Genomic DNA, 20,801 nt, shown 5'->3' with positions numbered 1-20,801 from the left:
ACAAACATTTCATAAGTGAGCCGAAAAAACAAAAACAGGTTGTTTTATAAATGAAGTGGTCACAACAGTTGTCTTTGAAATCATGTAATATTTATTCATCTTTTCCTATGATTACATTACTGTATACATTTCAAACTCTACAGACATGACTGAACTGTAAACAGCCTAAGAAAAGTTAACTGCCACAGCACTGGAAATAAGGTTCAGTCCTTCTACCCAACGGCTTGTAGTTTTTCTCCATATAAGACAATGCAAACTTATTTTATCATTAAAATAAATTTGCAATATGACTAAGCCAAGATCGTCTAATGTAAAACGACAGAGTGGCACCTGCTGCAAAAAACATAATGTATATATTTTCTTTTGAAATTACTTTTTTTCCTTCTTTTAACTAAATAAAAATCATAACATTATAGAAAAGAAATCTACAAAGGAACAAAAAAAAAAATTAAACAGGCTTTCTTCTAAAACCCACATGCTTACTGGTTTAAAATATATGTATTTTTGTGATTTTTCTCAGTAAGAAAGCCTTTTCCAGCCTTTTGTTTTCACAAGCAATTCAGACACTTCTTGGGCACTTTATTTGGGTCCCGTATGTAAAGGCATACCCCTTTCAGTTAAGGAGCATAACTATCATCAATTTATTCAACATAAAATTCACATTCTGGGACCCAGTAACAATCAGAGCGATGACCTTAATGTTTAACAGCTCATGATTTGCTCAACATCACAAATGCGCCACAATTTTTCATTTAAAAGATGTCAGCGTAAAAGGTTCTACATAAAGATTGCTAGAAAACATTGATATCAAGTACACTGTAATAGTTGAGTGTTACAAATATAAATTATAAAACGAAATCGGTGACACTGGCATCAGATATAATTTATTTTTCACCAATCTCCCCATATTTACTTAAAAGCACTCCAAAGGGAGCAAAGTTCGACTTCAAACTCAGAGTCCCAAAACCTCTCTTTCTTGTGCAAACATCATTCAGTCCAGTGTTTATGTCTAAACAATGGTCACTGATTATTAACGGTAGTTTCATTGATGTGAAACACTTGGCCATAACAACCTCCAAGAAAAACAAAAACAAAAAAAACAAAAAAAACACCCTCCTACCACTAGTGCTTGTATATCGGGTCCAGATCCTGTTTGGATTTTAGAGTCTACGGTCACACTTTTGGGTGTGCGTGTGTTCCCTTGTTTAAGGCAGTGGGTTCAGTAAGGCTCTATCGCACCCAGAAGCACCTTCATAAACAAAATAAATCATGAGATGTGGATAACAGATGTGATTATAACAAACAAGGTCACCCGTGACTGTCAGTACTATGTGGAGGTAGACTGTTAAGGGGTGTGGTCACATTTAAGGCGCATCACTTTTTCAGCTAAATTTCATCGGCAAAAAAATAAACACTGTCAATAGTGTAGTGATGCATTAAGCTCCACTCGCACAGAAGTCTTTCAAACCAATTGGCTTTCTCTTGGTCAACGAGGTGAATTCGGGTGAAAATCTTGGAACTCGTTGCGAAATCTGTTGGGTAATCTTTCGCCCTCACGCAAAATACCTAATCGAGTGGATTCCTATTAAAATTACTTTAATTTAAAAGCGAAAATTCGCTTAACAATGGTAAATGTTACCACAACTTTACCATTGTTCAGTGAAGTTTTGCATTCAAAATCAAGTCATTTCAATAGGAATCCACATGACTGGAAAAAATTTTCATAAGGGCAAAAGATGTCCACGCGCAGATTTCGCGAAGTGTTCCCGTTGGTCACAAGAATTTGCCGCGTTGCCCATGAAAAAGTTGCTTGGTTTGAAAGTGACTTGTGTGAGCTGTGCTTCATACGTCGCTACACTATTGACAATACGCAATGGACCTTTTTGCCCTTTATGATTATGAATGTGACTGTAACCTTTAGGCTGTGCACACGTATCTCAACGTTACAGAGGAAATGACCGGGATTGATGGTGAAGAGCAGTTGGGATATGAAATATGGGGCTAAATTGTATAAAATAAATCAAAATCAAATCAAAATGGAGCTTTAAAATGAGAATGATATTTACCAAGAACTATTCAATCATACAGTGCTCTAGACACAGAGTTGCTGTGATGCATGTTGGGATTGTACAGGGGGTGTTTTTTTTGAGGGTTTAAACAAGAGAGGTTAATGACAGTGTTCTGTAATATCCACCACTACTGCCTTCTTCCAGCTGAACAAGAAGTATCCGAGGCCGGCGCCCAACGCCACTGCAATGCATAGGTATCCGTTGTACGTCATGAACACCAGCATGAGGAAGTAACTGACCACCACTTGGACGATGTGAAGAAACGTCTGGAGGAAGTGCGCGAGACTCAGCATTCGCTGGCTGGAGGAGAGAACAGAAGCAGGTGTTTACCTTATTACGGGGTTACAAATGTCGGGTCATCAGTGTGAAGAAAACCAAGGAAATGCATGTTTACCTATTAGAGGTCACTCGTGTGGCAATGACTACATACACGGAATGATTAAATCAGTGTAAACAGGCTTGTTCATGTTTGCCTGTTATTCACTGACCTCATCATTTTAAATACTTCAAACAACAATGTTTTCACTCAGAGCTAGAGATCTGCAAACAGTGGCGCAAGGAGGTGCTTGCCTTTCAGAAAACTCTGTTGCACTAGTAATACATTTGAAATGGCTAATAAACATGAAATAGCATTTTGTCATATGTAGTTCAAGTGAAACATGTAGGGTGTTGAATCAGGAATTGTTTAGAGTGGATCTGAAAAGCACACATTGATATCTGATAACTGCTGAAAGGTAGGGATGCTCCAATCGATCAGCCACAGATTGTTATCGGCAGATAGTCACATTCTATGACTCAATCTGAAGTCACTAAATTTGGCAAATGAACCAATCGCAATTTGATTACGTAAAACTGTAAAAAGCTGCCGCCGAATCGCATTTAAACCAGTGTTGGGGAAAGATACTTTTAAAAGTAATGCATTACAATATTGCGTTACTACCTAAAAAAGTAACTAATTGCGTTACTTAGTTACTTTTTTATGGAAAGTAACGCGTTACATTACTTTTGCGTTACTTTTTCTGAGCTGGGCTTACTTGTTTTGTTTTTTTATACCAACAAAACAGTAATATTTTTGGCAAATGTAAAGGCCCTTTTACACCAACAGTGAAATGAATAAGCTTCAGGCTGATAAAAAAACGTAATGTTTATCTAAAGTCAGTTTTGCTTATTAGTATGGTTGAATTGGATCATCAAAGGTCAGCAGCAAAGACATTGGTTAATAAAGTGAGATTAAATACATGAAGTATATTGGTTTAATTTAATACATTTAATTATTGCAGGTTTGTGAACTATTCTGAGATTGCATTTGTCTGTTTTTATTCATTTTGAAGAATACTCAATACACACTCTCAGCACTTACACCCGATTTCTCTCAACATAGCCACAAGAGAGCTGTCAGTCAATAAATGGGAAAACAAAGTAACTTGGGTTACTAACTTTGAAAAAGTAACTGAGATATTTTATTGTAAATTTAAAAGTAATCCATTACTAGTTACTTGAAAAAAGTTATTTGATTATGTAACTGAAGTTACTTGTAATGCTTTACCCCCAACACTGATGTAAACATTATACAGGTGAGGCTTTTGCACCATGTTCTGCTTTGTAAATTTGCAAAGCATTAGTAAACCATAGTAACTCGCACATCTTTATTTAGAGCATGTTGTCTTGATTCGAACGAGCCCACACACAACATAAACAAGATGCGTAGATCTTGAGAAAATCCTCACAGAGTGACAATGACATGCTGCTTGGCTACAGAAACTGGATTTCTGGGATCCGATCACGTCGTGATCATGACTTAGCGTTTTGTGGCGTTTACACATCTAAGTTTTTATGTTCAGTAGAACACTCAGATCATTTGTTTAGAGAGGTTTTTGGATTTTTGATGAAGGCTACCACAGTTCCATATGCCATAACTTTTGACTGCTTTAAGATGTCAACTCAAAATCTGTCCCAGATGCAGTTGACATGATTGTGAACAAGCCCAAATGATTTTATAACCTGTCATATATACTTTCTAATAGCCATGTCAAGCATAAATAATAACAATCAATAAATTGCAGCACTTTTTCTGGGGTTTACTCAGAAGTGTTGTAACATGAGAACCTCCAAACGTGATTTTTTTCTTCAAAAGTTTTGGTTTTCTATCAAATGAGGCCATGCACTTGATACCTTGTTTTTTTTTTAGAGTTACAAGCCATTATTTTTAAGTAAGCCACTTGAAATAAAGTTAAATCATTAAAAATGCCTTCTGGGTGTCAGGGGTTAATAGTGACAGACAACAGAGAGCTTGCATATTACTTCTATAAAGCTTGAATTATCGGGATCGGTACTGGCTGATCGTAATGACAAAAAAACAGTAGTGGGAATCGGCTGCAAAAATCCTGATCGGAGCATCCCTACTGAAAGGGAAAGTTCTTCCAATTTTATTGAAGATTATGAAGACACATTACTGTGTACTGATGAATCATTCAGAAAAAGACCAGGAAGGTTCAATAAGATGGTAAACGGTGTCATTTTGTCACACTGACTTTGACCACCTGAAAACGTGAGTACTCCTTTCACTGACCCGACTGTTTTGTGTGTCTCCATGAGAACGGTGCCATCAGCTCCTGGGACAGGCATGGAGTTGTAACGCACGTTCACCTGATTCCTTCTCAACAGGACCTCACGGCCGATCTTCAGACCCTCGTAGAACACAGCCAGCAAGAACACACCTATGCAAGCACCTACCATCTCTAGGATGAAGAGAGGTTGAAACATAAGAAACCTTATAAATGTTACCTACTTCATCTTAATATCCCAGTGTAATCTGGACTTCCTGGTAACAAAATATTCTGTTTGGTTCTCATAAATCAGATGCATCAGCTTGATGAAACTAGTACAAATGTAGTACAACCTGTACAACCAGTACACTTGACAGCAAGAGGGGATCTTATGACATTATTCACAAGAATGTGACTGTTTTATGTATTCACAAGGAACAACCAGTGACAGGTTTTGTTTTTGTTTAAATATCTAATTTCAGGTCCTCTGAACAGTGTTGTTCACACACAGAAAGGGATTCACTTGAGGTCAGCAAGTCACTGTACTGCTGATTTAAACTCTCACTGGCAATTGGCACATCAAGTCAATGCTCATTTGTGTAAAACGTTGCCACGAAATTGCGAATTTAACTGGATAACACTGTTTTGTCACTGCAAATTGCTGCCAGTGTGAGCAGCCGTGGAAAGGATAGTCCACACAAAAATAAAAATCCTTCATTTTTTTACTCACCCTTATGTCATTCCGATCCTGTATGGCTTTTGAGAAATAAAAATAGGTATTTTGAAGAATGAAACAAACAACATTGGAGCCCACTGACTTCTATTGAATGGACAAAAATAAATACTAACATTTCTCTGAATCTCTTTTATGTTCCACAGAAGAAAGTCACATGAGGGTGAGTAAATGATGACAGAATTTTCACTATTCTTTTAAAAGCTGCTCCTGTTAGTAGGGCCCTATGATTTCCGCAATGCGGAAAATGTGGACGGAATCACAAATCCAGCCCCCCATAAAAAAAAATAAATAATGACTGTATAACGCGATGCGTCATTGAATCTGGCAAAATTTAGATAAATAAAAAAGTAGGGATGTACACTTGCTCAGATTGTGTCTGTGAATATTAATGCGCAATAAGACTGCTATCATACACACAGAAACTCAAAGGTCTTCACTACAACCCACCAAAATAAAAATTTGGTTTAACTTGAAGAAATGACAGGAATATAATACTTTTGCACAGCACAATGTACTTCTCAATGTAATAAAATCAATAATTATAGTACACTTTGTTAAAACATTATTTAAGGAATATCACGATTTTTCATCCTTGTTTTAACTTAAACAGTAAACCTCTGTTGTGCAGAACTTTGTTTCCCAAAAAATAAAATGAATTGTTTAAATTTCATTTTAAGAGATTTTTTAATGAGTTTTATGCATTCATTTGATTACTACCGAATTTGATAATAAATTATGCAAATGAGTACTGACTTGATAATAAATCACAGAATCCAGAAAAAAATGAAACAGTTCATAGAGCATTATATTATTGTTAATAAATTATTCAACTGTTAATGTTTTACAGCTGATTAGACATTTGATAATTAAAATTTAGTTAAACCATTACGACGGAAACACTGAATTTAGGAAAAATAAAATGGAATTTTGGGGGGGAAAAAAAATGATAGGGCCAATTCATATGTATATTTATTCCAATTTATATTTATAAGTAGATAACAATTCACATGTTAATTTAATAATGTCCCTTTCAAAAGTCTTACCTCCTGGTGTGTTGATGACCAGCCCAGCGAAGAGCAGCTCCACATTTTTGTAGCCCAAGTAGAAGGTCATTTGCTGAAAGTATAACAAATCAGTTTTCAAGCCAATAATGAATGAAGCAATTCTAATAATATGTTAATGCAGAAGCAGGCTTACTTCCACTGAACAGCTTCAAATAATCAGATAACACGATCACATCTTTGTTTAATGCTAAGATGGATTTTTGTCAAGCGAACTGTCTAAATACAGACACTCAGGCTTAATGAATTCCAGGTTGTCTCACCATCATCATGTGGTGTTCCCCATGACCTGAGTCGGGGGGTGTCATATGGTCCCCATGAGAGTCTGTGATACCAGGTTCCATGGTTGGGTCCGCATGATGATGCATATGTGGATGTGACATATTTATCTTACTGTACAGAGGTGCTGGGGAGAGATCAGAGTACAAACAATTCTTACAGATGTGTTTGACAGCTCTCAAGTATAATAAAAACAGTTCTTCAGTATATGAAATTACTATTCTGCTAAATAAAAAAGGAAAGAGCAGAACACAAAAGAAGGTATTTTAAAGAATGTCAGTAACCAAACAAATGATGGACCCCACTGACTTTCATAGTATGGAAAAAACACTATGGAAGTCAATGATGCCCATCAACTGTTTGGTTACGGACATTCCTCAAAATACCTTCTTTTGTGTTCAGCAGAAGAAAGAAATTCATACAGGGTTAAAACAACTTGAGGGTGAGTAAATGATAACAGAACTTTCATTTTTGGGTGTACTGTCTATTTAAACTTAAATATATTAACTGTCCCTGGATCATAAAAGAAGCTTTTCAGCTGGTACAATTAGGGATATATGAGAGTTTCATACTATGAACCATGCTGGTGCCTAACAAGGATAGGATCCTGATCAACAGGTTAAAGTTAGCAGCCAAAAATAGCCTACATTAGCAGAAAAAGTAATGAGAAGTATTTAGACACTAAGTATATAATGTCACTGCATTAAATACAAAATATCAAACCAAGCTGCATAACTAGTGTCAGTGTTTTTTAGCAGATATATAAAAAAGGGCAGTGATAGTTCACCCATTTCATGTCCTCATGTCATTCAAACCCGTAAGACTTTCGTTCATCTTTGAAAGTAACACAAATAAAGATACTTTAATGAAACCTGAGAGATTTCTGTTCCTCCAATGAAAGTCCATTCCACTAAAACATTTACGCTTCAAAAAGTTCATAAAGATATTGTTAAAGTAATTCATATGAATCAAGTGGTTTTGTAGTTCATCACATAAATAAATATGAACATGATCCGGTGATGTCTGACAGTCAGAAAGTGCAACAATATGTTGTTTTCTGGAAAGTATAACCACATATGAATTGTTTTTGTACTGTAAACCATCTTTAATAACAATATTTATTTTATGTGTAAAGTAAATGTCACTTGATTTTTATTTGTAAATATGTCTATATACATGCATATCTAATGCAATTTCATTCATACAGTTTTAGAGTGGCTAAAGCGCTCAGATACTTTTCAGGGTCACTGTGTATGAAGTCAAGCCCTGTCTGGTTATTTTCAATTGTTGAAAAGTGATCAAATCCTGAGAAAGAGAGATACAAGAGACCTTCACTAATCGAATGTCCCAACAACCCCAGGCTATTTACTTAGACGACATTGCCCAGATAATCTAATAAATACCTCTATAAAACAATTACTTTTCCCATTTGAGCAGCATACATGCTTTCCTAAAGGTTTGGGACAGCCTCAGGGATAAAACACACAGCAGAAATGGCTGTACAAGACCCACATCAGACTAATGAATATAATTATCTACACTATCTGCACTAACCATTAGTCAGCGTGTTCTTGTTTGCTTAAACAGACACTTGGCTACTCTTTTACAAGTCTGGAACGTAATTTTCCCTCAGATTCAGCTCAGATTCAAAGACCAAATGAGGTCAACTGAGGAGCAATGAAAGAGGGGAAAAAACTAGTACACTCAGAAAATAAATGCCTTCATAATCACATAGCTGTCAAGAAGTTAAACACATCATGTGACTTCTCTTATAGCCTGCACAATGCCTACAAACTGGTTTTAAAAAAATGTATGTTATTTAAAAAAAATGTAGTTAAGTACAAAGCGTGTATGATTTTCAGATACTCAGATTTCATTTTCAGTTGCCAAAAAGATTTTTTGATAGTACTACCATAGTTTGACTACCATAGTTGAACATGTATCTTGGTAGTACTATGTGAATAAATACCATGGTATATTATTATACAGTAATTATTTAGTACCATGTTAATTAACAAAGTACTATGGCATTACCAAATGAGAGAACATTTGCTAAATATTGCATTCATTTGTTTCTGCGATTAAAAAAAAATTAGTACAAATAATTTGACTGATGGGACCAAAATAAAAACAAATGTTATAATGAAGTCCAATGGTGAAATAACTCACCCAAGCAAAATCTGTCACCTCTCTGTTCCACAACCACAAAAATGAGCAAGTAATTCCTTTCGGTCCTTTCTTCTTAATATCTTTTGACATGCAGGTGTAGTGATCGTGTAAAGTGCAGCGAGATAATGGAAGCGTTCAGGAACAGCAGTAGGAATATAGTGTGCGCATGGTCATCACATGGTCATGTGACCTCTCATCTGCCTTTCATTTCCCTCTTCTGCCATTAATCCAATCACAAGGTTTTATCCACACCCACAAAGCTAGTTGCCTGAAAAAAAAAACACTTTTGTCTTCATCCACTCTTGCTCACTATATAGTGCCAGTAAACAGTTTGCACATTACTATTTTCCACAATTTTGAATAAAAAATAAATAAATAAATCTATGAACACTCTAAAAAATAATGTAGACTCAAAAAAATAAAAATAAAAAAATAACAGTTTGCATCAGTCATTTTGAACTCTGGGGAAAAAAAATTCAACCAACAAACTACAGTAAGTTAGAGGAACTTAATTTGTAGCATAAAACTATTTTTTTTTAAAACTAATCACTCAAAAAAAAAAGAAAAAAGAAAAAAAACTTCAGTTACTTGAGTTGCAGCCCTGGAACCAATTATCTTATCCTTTATATGGATAACAGGTAACATAGCGCTATTATTAGTTGATGTTAATGTAATGACCAACACTCAACAGAACTCAAACGATTTAATCAAATCAATAAATTAGATTTTTTTTTACTTGCAATGATGCATTTATTTAAAGGTGCCCTAGAATCAAAAATTGAATTTACCTTGGCATAGCTGAATAACAAGAGTTCAGTACATGGAAAAGACATACATTGAGTTTCAAACTCCATTGCTTCCTCCTTCATATGTAAATCTCATTTGTTTAAAAGACCTCTGAAAAACAGGCGAATCTCAACATTATATATATATATATAACACCAGTTTGAAAATTCGTCTTTTTAAGGAAGACATAATTATGTCATTTTACTGGTAAAAGGCCAGTTGAACGGAATCAAGTTGAAGACATGCAATTACGTAAACTTTTTTGTGCACATTTTCTCTTACAGAACAGTTCAAAAATATGAAAGTCATGTCACATGTTCACAACACAAAACATGTTAATGGTCCTTATAGGTTTTGATTTCTTTTTGCAAAATATTGCCATGATAAATCCTCAACAGTCATAATGATAACTCAATGCAAACGTGCTTGAGTTCTGGACAGTACGTGAGTATTTTAAACTTTATTGATGTTCAAAGATCAGCTTTTAACAATGTTCAACTGTACAAGGTCTTCAATTAAGTGCTGTATGCTTGTTCCCATAAAGATAAATAACAGACAAATTAGAGGGAAAAAAGGGAGAAGTGAGAAAGAGATCACGAAAATGAGAAACTGCCTGAGTGTTACATATTTGCACAGCTATTTCAATGGTAATTATATTAAGTTGTTTATGTCTAAATCATTAGTTAGAAAGTGATTATATCAATGACCTTTTCAACACTGAGTGCACAAAAAAAAAGGACAAGGATTTGGTCAGTCATTACTGATCTTTATGATGTTCAGACCCCATAACCCTCTCATTGGCAGGTCATAAAACAGGAAAGTACACAAATGAATGTAAAGGGGGCAACATGAACTAACAGTGTTCAACAGCATTAGTAGTGTAATCTACCAACTTCAGTGCAGAGGTAAAGATGAGGTACAAAGAGCAACTCAACAGCAGTTGACTCATATTGTGCATTTCAAAATTTCACAACAGCAAACAAGTCTAATGTTGAATGTTGGTTTTGTTTGGTTTACCAGAAGTTGTGAATTATACAGTTGATCAAACAAATCACATCAACTGCAAAAGAGAAAACCCTTTAATGATAAACAATTATTTAAATTCCAATTAAAAATATAAATCGTGTAAGAAAGACCTGACAATGTGGGAACTGGTGGAGAACAATTCTGCTGCACGGTCAAAAGAATATACTCTCAGCAAACATCAACCATCAATTTTAACTAATTATACTAAAAACATCATCGGTTGATACCACAATATCTTAAAAAAAAAAGCCAAGAATGTGTAATTTAAATATAAATAAACTGAAATAAAAAATTACATGTGACAAACAAATAATATGTGATTTTTAACAGTATTTTTATTTATTGAAATTAATTTGAATTACATAGCATATTACATTTAATTAGATACTAATATTATGCATTATTATGCATTGTAAATTATGCAAAATTACAGCATTTAAATGGTTCACCTTTTCCTATGTTCTCCTTGCTGTCATATAGTGTCTCTCTCAGTGAATGGGACACAGATTTTACTAGTAAAATTTATAAAATGAATACTATATGTATCAAATAATGTTCTTAGTCTTTTCTTCCTGTGGGGGAGACTACAATAATTTACTATGAATTAAATGGAAATCAAATAAATACAATTTATTGTGTAACCAAAATACCAATAATGCCCAAAAGAAAAAGAAAAAACTTAGCGTGTGACTTTTAATTATAAGCAAGCCTGAAGTACACCGGGACTCTTATTTTGAAATGTCTGTACTATTGCAGGCTGATCTTACAATCGTCTAAAACATTTTATATAAAGGACATAAAGTAGACTTTGTAATAATTCATCAACTTGAGTCCATTAGCAATCGCTTGGCATAAATCTGCACTTTTCATTGATTGAGAATCACTTTGAAGCAGACTGAAGCGCTGTTGCGTGAGCTTGTAGAACGCGCAACAGCGCCCCTTGTGACTTTGCAAAATGCAGCGCCTGTGGGAATGTCAACGGGAGTAAACTGTTCTGACGCACGCGTAACGAGCAGGTATGAAACGACTAGTTTATCGATCGCGGACGGTATAAGAGGATAAAAAGTAATAAAAGCAAAAATGTGTCTCCAAATATACTTGGGCGGCCGTTATTATACGTGGGCGGCCCGCCCAAGTAAAGTCTATGTGTGGGAAGCACTGAGTCACAATGAAACGGAAGAAGTGACAGATCTTTAAAACGGATTTTGAAGTAGATCAAAAAGAAAAACTGTAGGGTGGGGACTATCCACCAGTTGTTGACTGGATTGAGGCAGATCTGAAGTCGATTGTAATGGTCCTTGCACAGTGAAATTTTCGAATGCGTTTTTTTGTATTCGTCATCCTAAAAATTTGTCACGCACAGAAACCTTGTACTTCAAGCAGTGAGTAGGGCTGGGACCATACTATCAATGCATCGTGATTCGTGAATCGCCTCTGATATTTTCCAAATGCATCGCACATCGATTCTGAGCTTAGTTTTTAACAGCAGATGGCGCTCTAGGCTATTTTTTGACCTCATGCTCAAATGATCATGAAGAAGAGCGCTCGTGCATTCGGCCGAGTCTGAGAATGTATTTGCACCTCAGTATGCTTTTATGACATGAGATTAATGTAAACAGCCTACTGCAAACACCTTTGTAATTCGGTTCAACCTTTTCGAACTTCATAAACGATTATTTTATAGAAGGTTCAAGTGGTGTGTGTAATTAATTGGAAGGAAGCAGAGAACGGCTGTTTCTAAAGCACGCAGTGCCATCTGCTAAAAACTAAGCACAGAATCGGTTCGAGAGAATCGCGATACATACGAAAAATATCAGAATTGATGCAGAATCATTTTTCGATTCGCGATGTATTGTCCCAGCCCTAACAGTGAGGATGATTTTATTTTCCTCTTCCTTCTTAAAAAGAGAAAAAGAAAGAGGAAAAATTTGGGTCCATCCAATCCTAAGATTACGTCTTTATAGTCCATCTCTTTGTATTCCACACTTTGTCATACAGTGCTTTGATGCCATTCTGGATATTGGCGCTCACTTGTACGGTGGCTCTGAATTGACCCTTCGCCGGGAGTTTGATTGACAAGCGATCAGAACGCCGAATCTGCCATTTTGTCCGACAAAGCAGTCAGTAGTTAGAAGATTAACCTTGGTGGAGTTAAACTTGAAAAAAATTGTGTGTGTTGACGTCTTTCCGCGTTTGAAACAACATTCATTCTCATGTTCATTCATGTTTATTTGATTCTATAAATGGACTAGTAGGAAGAGATGATCGGTTTACGAGCCTCTTGAGCTGATGCGCTACAGCAATCTGTCACGACACATTAAAGATCCACAAAACGGTTTTTATTGTTTGAATTTCTTAAAAAACTACACAGTTTGAAAGCTGGGACTTTGTTTAATATCATAAGTAACCTGCTCTGTCTTGTCTGTCGACGTGTTGTCAGTATCCTCTTTGCTCTGTGATGTATTTTTCACTGCGTGTGGCGTGACAGCGCCACGGCTTGTCGGACAAAGCAACAGTAACTAAGTAACTAAGTAACTTTCGCTACTGATGCGAAAAACGCAGAAAATTGAATCTGATCCAATTTTTTTCTGACGGACTAAAGTTTCGGAGGCAGTGTGTAAACATGATTGACAAGGTGAGGTCGTATTTATTTTTTAACGTGCGAAAATTTCGGATGAGAATTTCGGAGTTTATGCCATGGCTCTGCTTTGTGACTTAAAATCACTGCATGTGACTGTGAAAAAATATTTCACAAAATGCATCAGTCAACAGAGCAAACGAGAAAAAGTTGTGTGTGGCGGACTACGCTTCAGAGATCGTTTACAAGGTGAAACAGGTTAACGTGCTGTTTCTTTCCGGCTAAGTTAACTGAAAATATTCATTTTAATTTGTATTATCATAAGCAGGGTCAGAAATTAGCCAGGGCAAATTCGAGATATGGGGGGGGGAAATGTCCTGAGTTCTTGATTTAAATTTTTTTTTTTTTTTTTTTTTTTTACATATGATATAGTTAAACAATATCAGACGATCAAGATGTTTTCCTGAATATCAGCATGATTGCAAAGTGATATCGATCTTGTACAACAGTTCAATTACAATAATTTAATATTAATATTACTTATGTTTTAGACTCAATGTTTTAAGTTCTAAGAAACAACTACCTTTAATTTCAAGAAGATAATTGTTTGTTTTACTCTCATTTACACAGTTTCCATATTAAATCCAGTCATGTTGCAGGTTGTTTTGCCATTCAGTCTGGCCAATTTTTTTTTTAATTAGGAGCACAAGAGCTCCTAAAAAATTGTTGACACAGAAACCTGTAATATGCATTAAATTATTTGAGAAGTCTTGAAAAGAAGTCTTGTTTTGTTTGAAAAGTACAAAGTCAAAAAGAAAAAATAAACATGCACTGATTGTTCCCAATAAGATCAATAACGTGCATTTAAAAACAGACAAGTAAAGTTTCATTTCATGCCAACTTGATGCTGAGAAAATAGAACCTATTTTAGGACTATTATGATTTTTTTGCATTGTGACATTTTCATTACAAGCACTGTAATGCTAAACTTGTTTAAAAAAAAAAGACATTTTAAAATATTTATATATAATATTAGCATTTTTGTAGCAAATTGGATTTATTATTTTAATTTAAAAATGCATCGATATCAATAATTTTTTATTAATTTTGGTGGCAAAATTTCAGACAATATCATTTAAATGCAAATCCTCAAATGGTAAAGCTCAAATGGTTTGAGCTTTAATGCCAGACCGAAAAATTGAAATTCAAAATGAAACAAAACTTTGATGGCACTGACTCATTCATTTGAGCATAACCAAGTTGTAAGTGAAACTAACACATTTAAGTTTTCTAACAATTGCAGTCTTGCACAAAGCCCTAGTCTCTACTTAAGAAACCAACATGGATAACAGTATGACGAAATACACAAACCATATTGCAATATGGCTAGGTCATTGTAAACCACCAAACCATAATTTGAGCTTGAATTTTTAATAGGTCTGATAAGTATCATAATCAGTTTTAGTTCATTCATATATATTTTTTTTTAAATGTCAAGCTCTGGTTGTTTTTGAAGCCCAGTAGCTTAAATACTGTATTCAATTAATAACTTTTTCAAGCTGATTATAAAGTCACGCAACAGTCTGTCTTTATCAGTGAAATCAGTCACTTTACACAGTCTAAAGAAAGACATTTTAGATGCTTTTATCTGAAAGTGTCTGATGAAGTCACGCTCATGCAACCGAGAGACAACGAGTTCGTATTACCCTGACCTGCTAGTGCACTTTCATACAGATCCAAATCAAAGTACTTTACACTTGTTTACACAAGAGTAATTCTTAAATCTTGCCCAATAGTTTAGTAATGTGGCATTACTAAAAGCTTAAAAAGACATACTACTTTGTCTACATCCTAGAAAATGCAGAAGAAAAATGGCGACATGATGGGATCTCATCCAACCAGGTTGCAGGGTTTCAACACCTGGTTTTCTGGTTCAGCAAAACAATCAACCTATAAATAAACACACATTGAATCCAGTGGCCTTCCTTCCCCCACTTTTGATACTAACTTCCTCTTAAAAAGAAAAAAAAGTTGCTTCCAGGAACAAAAGCAAGTCATGCAAAAGTAATTGGATTTTTTCCCCATTGTAGTCTAAAAATATAGTTCTGCAGCTCTCTATAAGAAGTTTTTCACCATTACTCAAGCAATTAAAAGGTTAGCTCAACCACAAATGAAAATTCTGTCATTAATTACTCACCCTCATGTCGTTCCAAAACCATAAGACTTTTGCTCATCTTCAGAACACAAATTAAGATATTTTTAATGAAATCTGAGAGCTTTCTGTCGCTGCATTGACAGCTATGCAACTACCAATTTCAAGCCCCAGAAAGGTAGTAAAGACATAATTAAAGTAATCAAAATATAAAAAAAAAAAAATCTAAATATTAATCTCCAACACCTGTTCACACATCAACAACTGCCCTTGTGTCAACACAACACGCATACGTTGTGCTGCTCTGGAACATGTGTTGGAAATTAATATTTGGTACATTATGTTTTGTTTTGTTTTTGCAAACTAATTACAGCTTCACTTAAAAAAAAAAAATGCGGTTAAACCACTTGGGTCACATGGATTACTTTAATGATGCCTTAAAGTACCTTCCTGGGGCTTGAAAGTGGTAGTTGCGTAGGCTGTTAATAGAGGGACAGAAAAAACCTGGATATATGAGATATATGAAATTAATATAATCTTATAACCCCATGGGCATTTTATGGAAGCTTGTTTCTGCCACTGAATTAAAAAAAAAAAAAAAAAAAAAAAAAATGTAATTGCAACTTTTTATCTATTCATACTTTTTCTCTCACAATTTACATCTCGCAGTTCTGACTTTTTTCTCAGAATTGCGAGATATAACTTAGCAGTTGTGAGTTATAATGTCAGAACTGCAAGATATAAACTCGCAATTCTGACTTTTTTTCTTGCAATTCTGACTTTAGGCCACATCATGCAATACTAACTCGCAACTGTAAACTCGCAATTGTGAGAAGAAAAGTGAGAGATGCGTGAAAAAAATTCTCGCGATCGCGAGTTTACATCTCGCAATTCTGACTTTCTTGCAGTTTATAACTGAATTTATAATTTGCAATTGCGAGTTTATATCGCAATTCTGAGAAGAAAAAAAAGTCTGAATTGTGAGATAAAAAGTCGCAATTACATTTTAAATTTTTTATTCATTGGCGGAAACAAGCTTCCATAGCATTTCATATGTTTTCTAGTAATGCCTCTGAAATATTTTATCAGGGAGAAATTGTGAATAGAACTGCATAATTAATGGTTAGAAGATCGCAATCTCGATTCAAACACACTTGCAAACGTATTCCTCAATGACAACGATTCGTCTAGGTCTATTAAAACTTTGACAAGTACGATCACAGCGATTCAGATCTGTGTTGGCGCTGCCGCTGACCCAGAGAGCTCTTCTCAAGTATAGATATGAAACAGCTTCACAAACACAAAAACTTTTCAAACACACATTATCCTTATTTCTTTTACAATAATTCAAATGATCACAAAAGTACTGGGATGAACGTTTATAGTTCAGATATAAACAATGAGGTCTACGGTAGCAATCAAAATAGAGTAAATCACCATTTTAAAGTAATCTGACACTTCAAATAAAGATGTTACACCAGTAGGTGGCGACAAGTGTATTTGTCATTGAATCATTCATTCCAGAGATTTGTTCAACAATGCTGATTCATTAAGTTATGAAACAAGTTAATTTTAATTGATTATTTAAAGCTGCTGTCCGCGATTTTTGGACCCTCTAGCGGTTAATAAACAGAACTGCACGTGTCTTGCGGAGGAATACTCTAGCCGGAGCTACTTTTCTCTGTGTATGTCTATGGCGAGTCACGCAGTTACTGTGATACTCTGCGGCGAGTCCTACCAGTCTGGTCTGAAATAGTCCGAATATAAACACTTATTATAAGTGTACCATAATGATTCAGGATAAGACAAAAACACGGTTTGGAAAATGGATTCATGTTGTATATTCTCATTATATAATTTTTGTAAATTTTTAACACAAAAAAAAGTTGCGGACTGCAGCTTTAAAAAAATATCTATATTCATAATAATTAAATCATTTTTAAATAGACTGCAGCAATTAACATTTTGTCAGAACCTCTAGTAAATTTACATTATTTTGTTTAGTTGTTTGTTCAGAATCATGGGAGATTTCTATTTTAAACAAAAAAATTGTGATTCTCAATTTATCCAGAATCGTGCAGCTCTAATTGTGATTAAAAATAGTTTTACAAATTCTTGTCTTTAATCCTCATCCAGTAAATCACAAACAACTGGAAAAGTCATGGGGCTTTTGAATATTGTTGTGGACAACGGGGGGGCCTTGGAGTCAAAAAGGTTGAGAACCACTGGTTTACATAAACACCAGAAAGCAGTTATTGCACGAAAGCTGCTTAAAGCAAAAGCAACATTAATGTTTACATGCATTGTATTAGCAGTGAGTTCTTAACCCCTCTACACATTCGCCTCAGTCAGTCACCAGCTTTTTTCCCTACCATTTTGTTCATTTAGTTATCCCGTCGTTTCTACACAAATATGCACAAATAAGCCGCATTCGGATTTACTGCTGTCTGCAAAAACCCTGGAACAGTGTTATTATTATTAACTAAAACTATTTAAAACAGTTGATTTTTAATTAACCAAATTAAGGCTTAAATAAAGTAAAATATAAATATTAGTAGAAATAATAATAAATTAAATAAAAATTTAAAATATGAATAAATACTATATATATATATATATATATATACTATATATACTATATATATATATATATATACAGTACAGTCCAAAAGTTTGGAACCACTAAGATTTTTAATGTTTTTAAAAGAAGTTTCGTCTGCTCACCAAGGCTACATTTATTTAATTAAAAATACAGTAAAAAACAGTAATATTGTGAAATATTATTACAATTTAAAATAACTGTTTTCTATTTGAATATATTTCACAAAGTAATTTATTCCTGTGATGGCAAAGCTGAATTTTCAGCATCATTACATGTACAATTGTACAAAATATTTGTGTACAATATTTTTTTTTTCAGGATTATTTGATGAATAGAAAGTTCAAAAGAACAGTGTTTATCTGAAATCTAATCTTTTGTAACATTATAAATGTCTTTACTGCCACTTTTGATTGATGAAATAAATAAAATAAAAGTATTCATTTCTTTAATTTCTTTTCAAAAAAATAAAAATAAAAATTCTTACTGACCCCAAACTTTTGAACGGTAGTGTATAATGCTACAGAAGCTTTGTATTTCAGATAAATGCTGTTCTTTTGAACTTTCTATTCATCAAGGAATCCTGAAAAAAAAGTACACAACTGTTTTCAACATTGAAAATAATCATAAATGTTTCTTGAGCAGCAAATCAGCATATTAGAATGATTTCTGAAGGATCATGTGACACTGAAGACTGGAGTAACGATCCTGAAAATTCAGCTTTGCATCACAGGAATAAATTACTTTGTCAAATATATTTAAATAGTACAGAGTTATTTTAAATTGTAATAATATTTCACAATATTACTGTTTTTTACTGTATTTTTAATTAAATAAATGTAGCCTTGGTGAGCAGACGAAACTTCTTTTAAAAACATTAAAAATCTTAGTGGTCTGGACTGTACTGTATGTGTAGATATATATATATATATATATATATATATATATATATATATATATATATATATATATATATATACACACACACATATATAATAACACTGCCCTGGAACATCTAAAAAGAGTCATTGTATTGAACAGGTCAAGGACATGCTTCATGATTTCTTCTTTTGTGTTCAGCAGAAGAAAGAAAGCCATATAGATTTGGAACAACATGATGGACAGTAAATTATGACAAATTTTATTTTAGTGAGGAATTCCTTTAACTTTTAGTTTTAACTGGTGTTCAAGGACACTCTAAACGTGAAGCGCGAGGCGATCACAGTTCATTATGCTTCAGGATAGCAACTTCCTATCAGTTTATGACTCAAGTTTATGAAAAGTGAAAACAGTGACCAGCATAAACAACTATTTTGACAATATAACCACGCTGCCTTCGATACTTCATTATCTGATGTAGATACTACAAAGATCAGCATTTATGGTGACTTTAGGTCCAGCTCATTTAGACATTATCACTTGCTACTGAACACAAATTATCATCACAAATAGTCGTTGTCTACAAAGATGAGCCAGAGAGGGTGAGAGCTGAACTGTCTTCTCAAAGGTCACTCACAGCAACAGCGATTACAAGAAAAACTACATCACAGATCTGCAAAGAGTCACGTGAACCTCACCTTGACAACATGCGACGAATACGTCCACAGGTTCCTTTAGTGCCTTTGATATTCACTGCAGATCATCGGTTTTGGGGCAAGAATAAATGAACTAATCTTCTCACTGTCTCTACGACGAGCGGCGGCGAGATGCCCGTGAAGTCTCGTGAAGTCAAGTCGGCTACAAAACTGAAGCTAATCCACAATAAAAGTCCCGTCGTCTCCGAGTGAAGTGATTTATTAGCATGCTCTTTACTGGTCGTTAAAATAAAATAAAAAATTCAGACACACAAAAAATGGTTTCGTTATTCTTCTTAGTGTTTTAATAAGTTTTAAACAATTAATTTTATTAGTATTGTTTTAGCACAAAAAAAATCACATTATAAACTTGTTCTCAGTTGCTTCCGGGTAAAGAAACTTAATAATACAATAAAATGAAAAGAATAATAAACAAAACTTTTTCATCCGTTTTTTTCCACGTCTGATTCTCAAGTAGTCATGGATTGACCATTCTGTTTAATAATGGAAAATTTAAAAACAAGTATTTTGAAAAGCTCGTTTTGTGGCACGTTCACTACGTGTGACGTTTCAAGTGATGTGATGCAATAGAAACTTTCAGTACTTCCGTTGCCACATGGCAAGTTTATGCATAATGTTGGCCAAAATGTATTTATGAGGGTCTTTATTTACGTTTTGCAGTGTTTAATGTTTTTGCTTTGTTCGGGTAATTATGTACATATATTTTATTTTAATTAATAAGACATTTCACGAGTTAAATGTGGCATGGAGTCCAAATGATTTAACACCAATGGAAAATTAGCTTTTTAACATAAAAAAAAAGAAAAGAAAAGAAGAAATGTAGCGATTTATTCATTTGTGTAGATTATAAAATATATACTTGAAAACAGAATTTAGCTTTTTATTAAAGCTGTTCAGAAAAAGTGTGGATGATCTTTCTCGTATGGAATTAATATAACGTGTCGTGAACACATCTAAACTATAAAGTTTATTAACACATATTTTATAAATAGTGAATAGGTTTTTTCGAAATCGAGTCCCCCCTGGAATAAAAATTAAAATGAACGTTCAGTAAAATGGATGCTCTCTATTTTAGTTCTCTGTTTTTTTTTAGTTTTTTTATACTAAATTATATTTATGGAATAGTTATGATCTATTTATTACCTGTTAACCACTTTTTGAGCATAAAGCTGAAAATGAAATTTCGTAAATCTTGAATGTTTTGG

The 20,801-nt window shown here is 34.1% G+C and overlaps 1 protein-coding gene across 2 annotated transcripts; it reads right to left on the bottom strand.

Annotated features, from left to right (window-relative positions):
* Positions 1-68: 68 nt before the first annotated feature.
* slc31a1 (solute carrier family 31 member 1) lies at positions 69-19,755 on the bottom strand. 2 transcript variants are annotated; one of them, XM_048189998.1, is made up of 6 exons: positions 19,579-19,755; positions 8,861-9,128; positions 6,676-6,818; positions 6,395-6,467; positions 4,639-4,807; positions 69-2,369 (listed from the first exon to the last, which is right to left on the bottom strand). In XM_048189998.1, the coding sequence occupies exons 3-6, from the start codon at positions 6,793-6,795 to the stop codon at positions 2,168-2,170; spliced, it is 564 nt and encodes a 187-aa protein (XP_048045955.1). In that variant the 5' UTR covers positions 6,796-6,818; positions 8,861-9,128; positions 19,579-19,755; the 3' UTR covers positions 69-2,167. The 2 variants fall into 2 exon arrangements, with proteins under 2 accessions (XP_048045955.1, XP_048045953.1); XM_048189996.1 differs by lacking the exon at positions 8,861-9,128 and having other exon boundaries at positions 19,579-19,754.
* Positions 19,756-20,801: the final 1,046 nt, after the last annotated feature.

Source organism: Megalobrama amblycephala, linkage group LG4 (genome assembly GCF_018812025.1).
Source record: "Megalobrama amblycephala isolate DHTTF-2021 linkage group LG4, ASM1881202v1, whole genome shotgun sequence".
Taxonomy (NCBI): domain Eukaryota; kingdom Metazoa; phylum Chordata; class Actinopteri; order Cypriniformes; family Xenocyprididae; genus Megalobrama; species Megalobrama amblycephala.
Note: the sequence above shows the minus strand (reverse complement) of the source record. Positions and strands in the feature narration are given on the sequence as shown.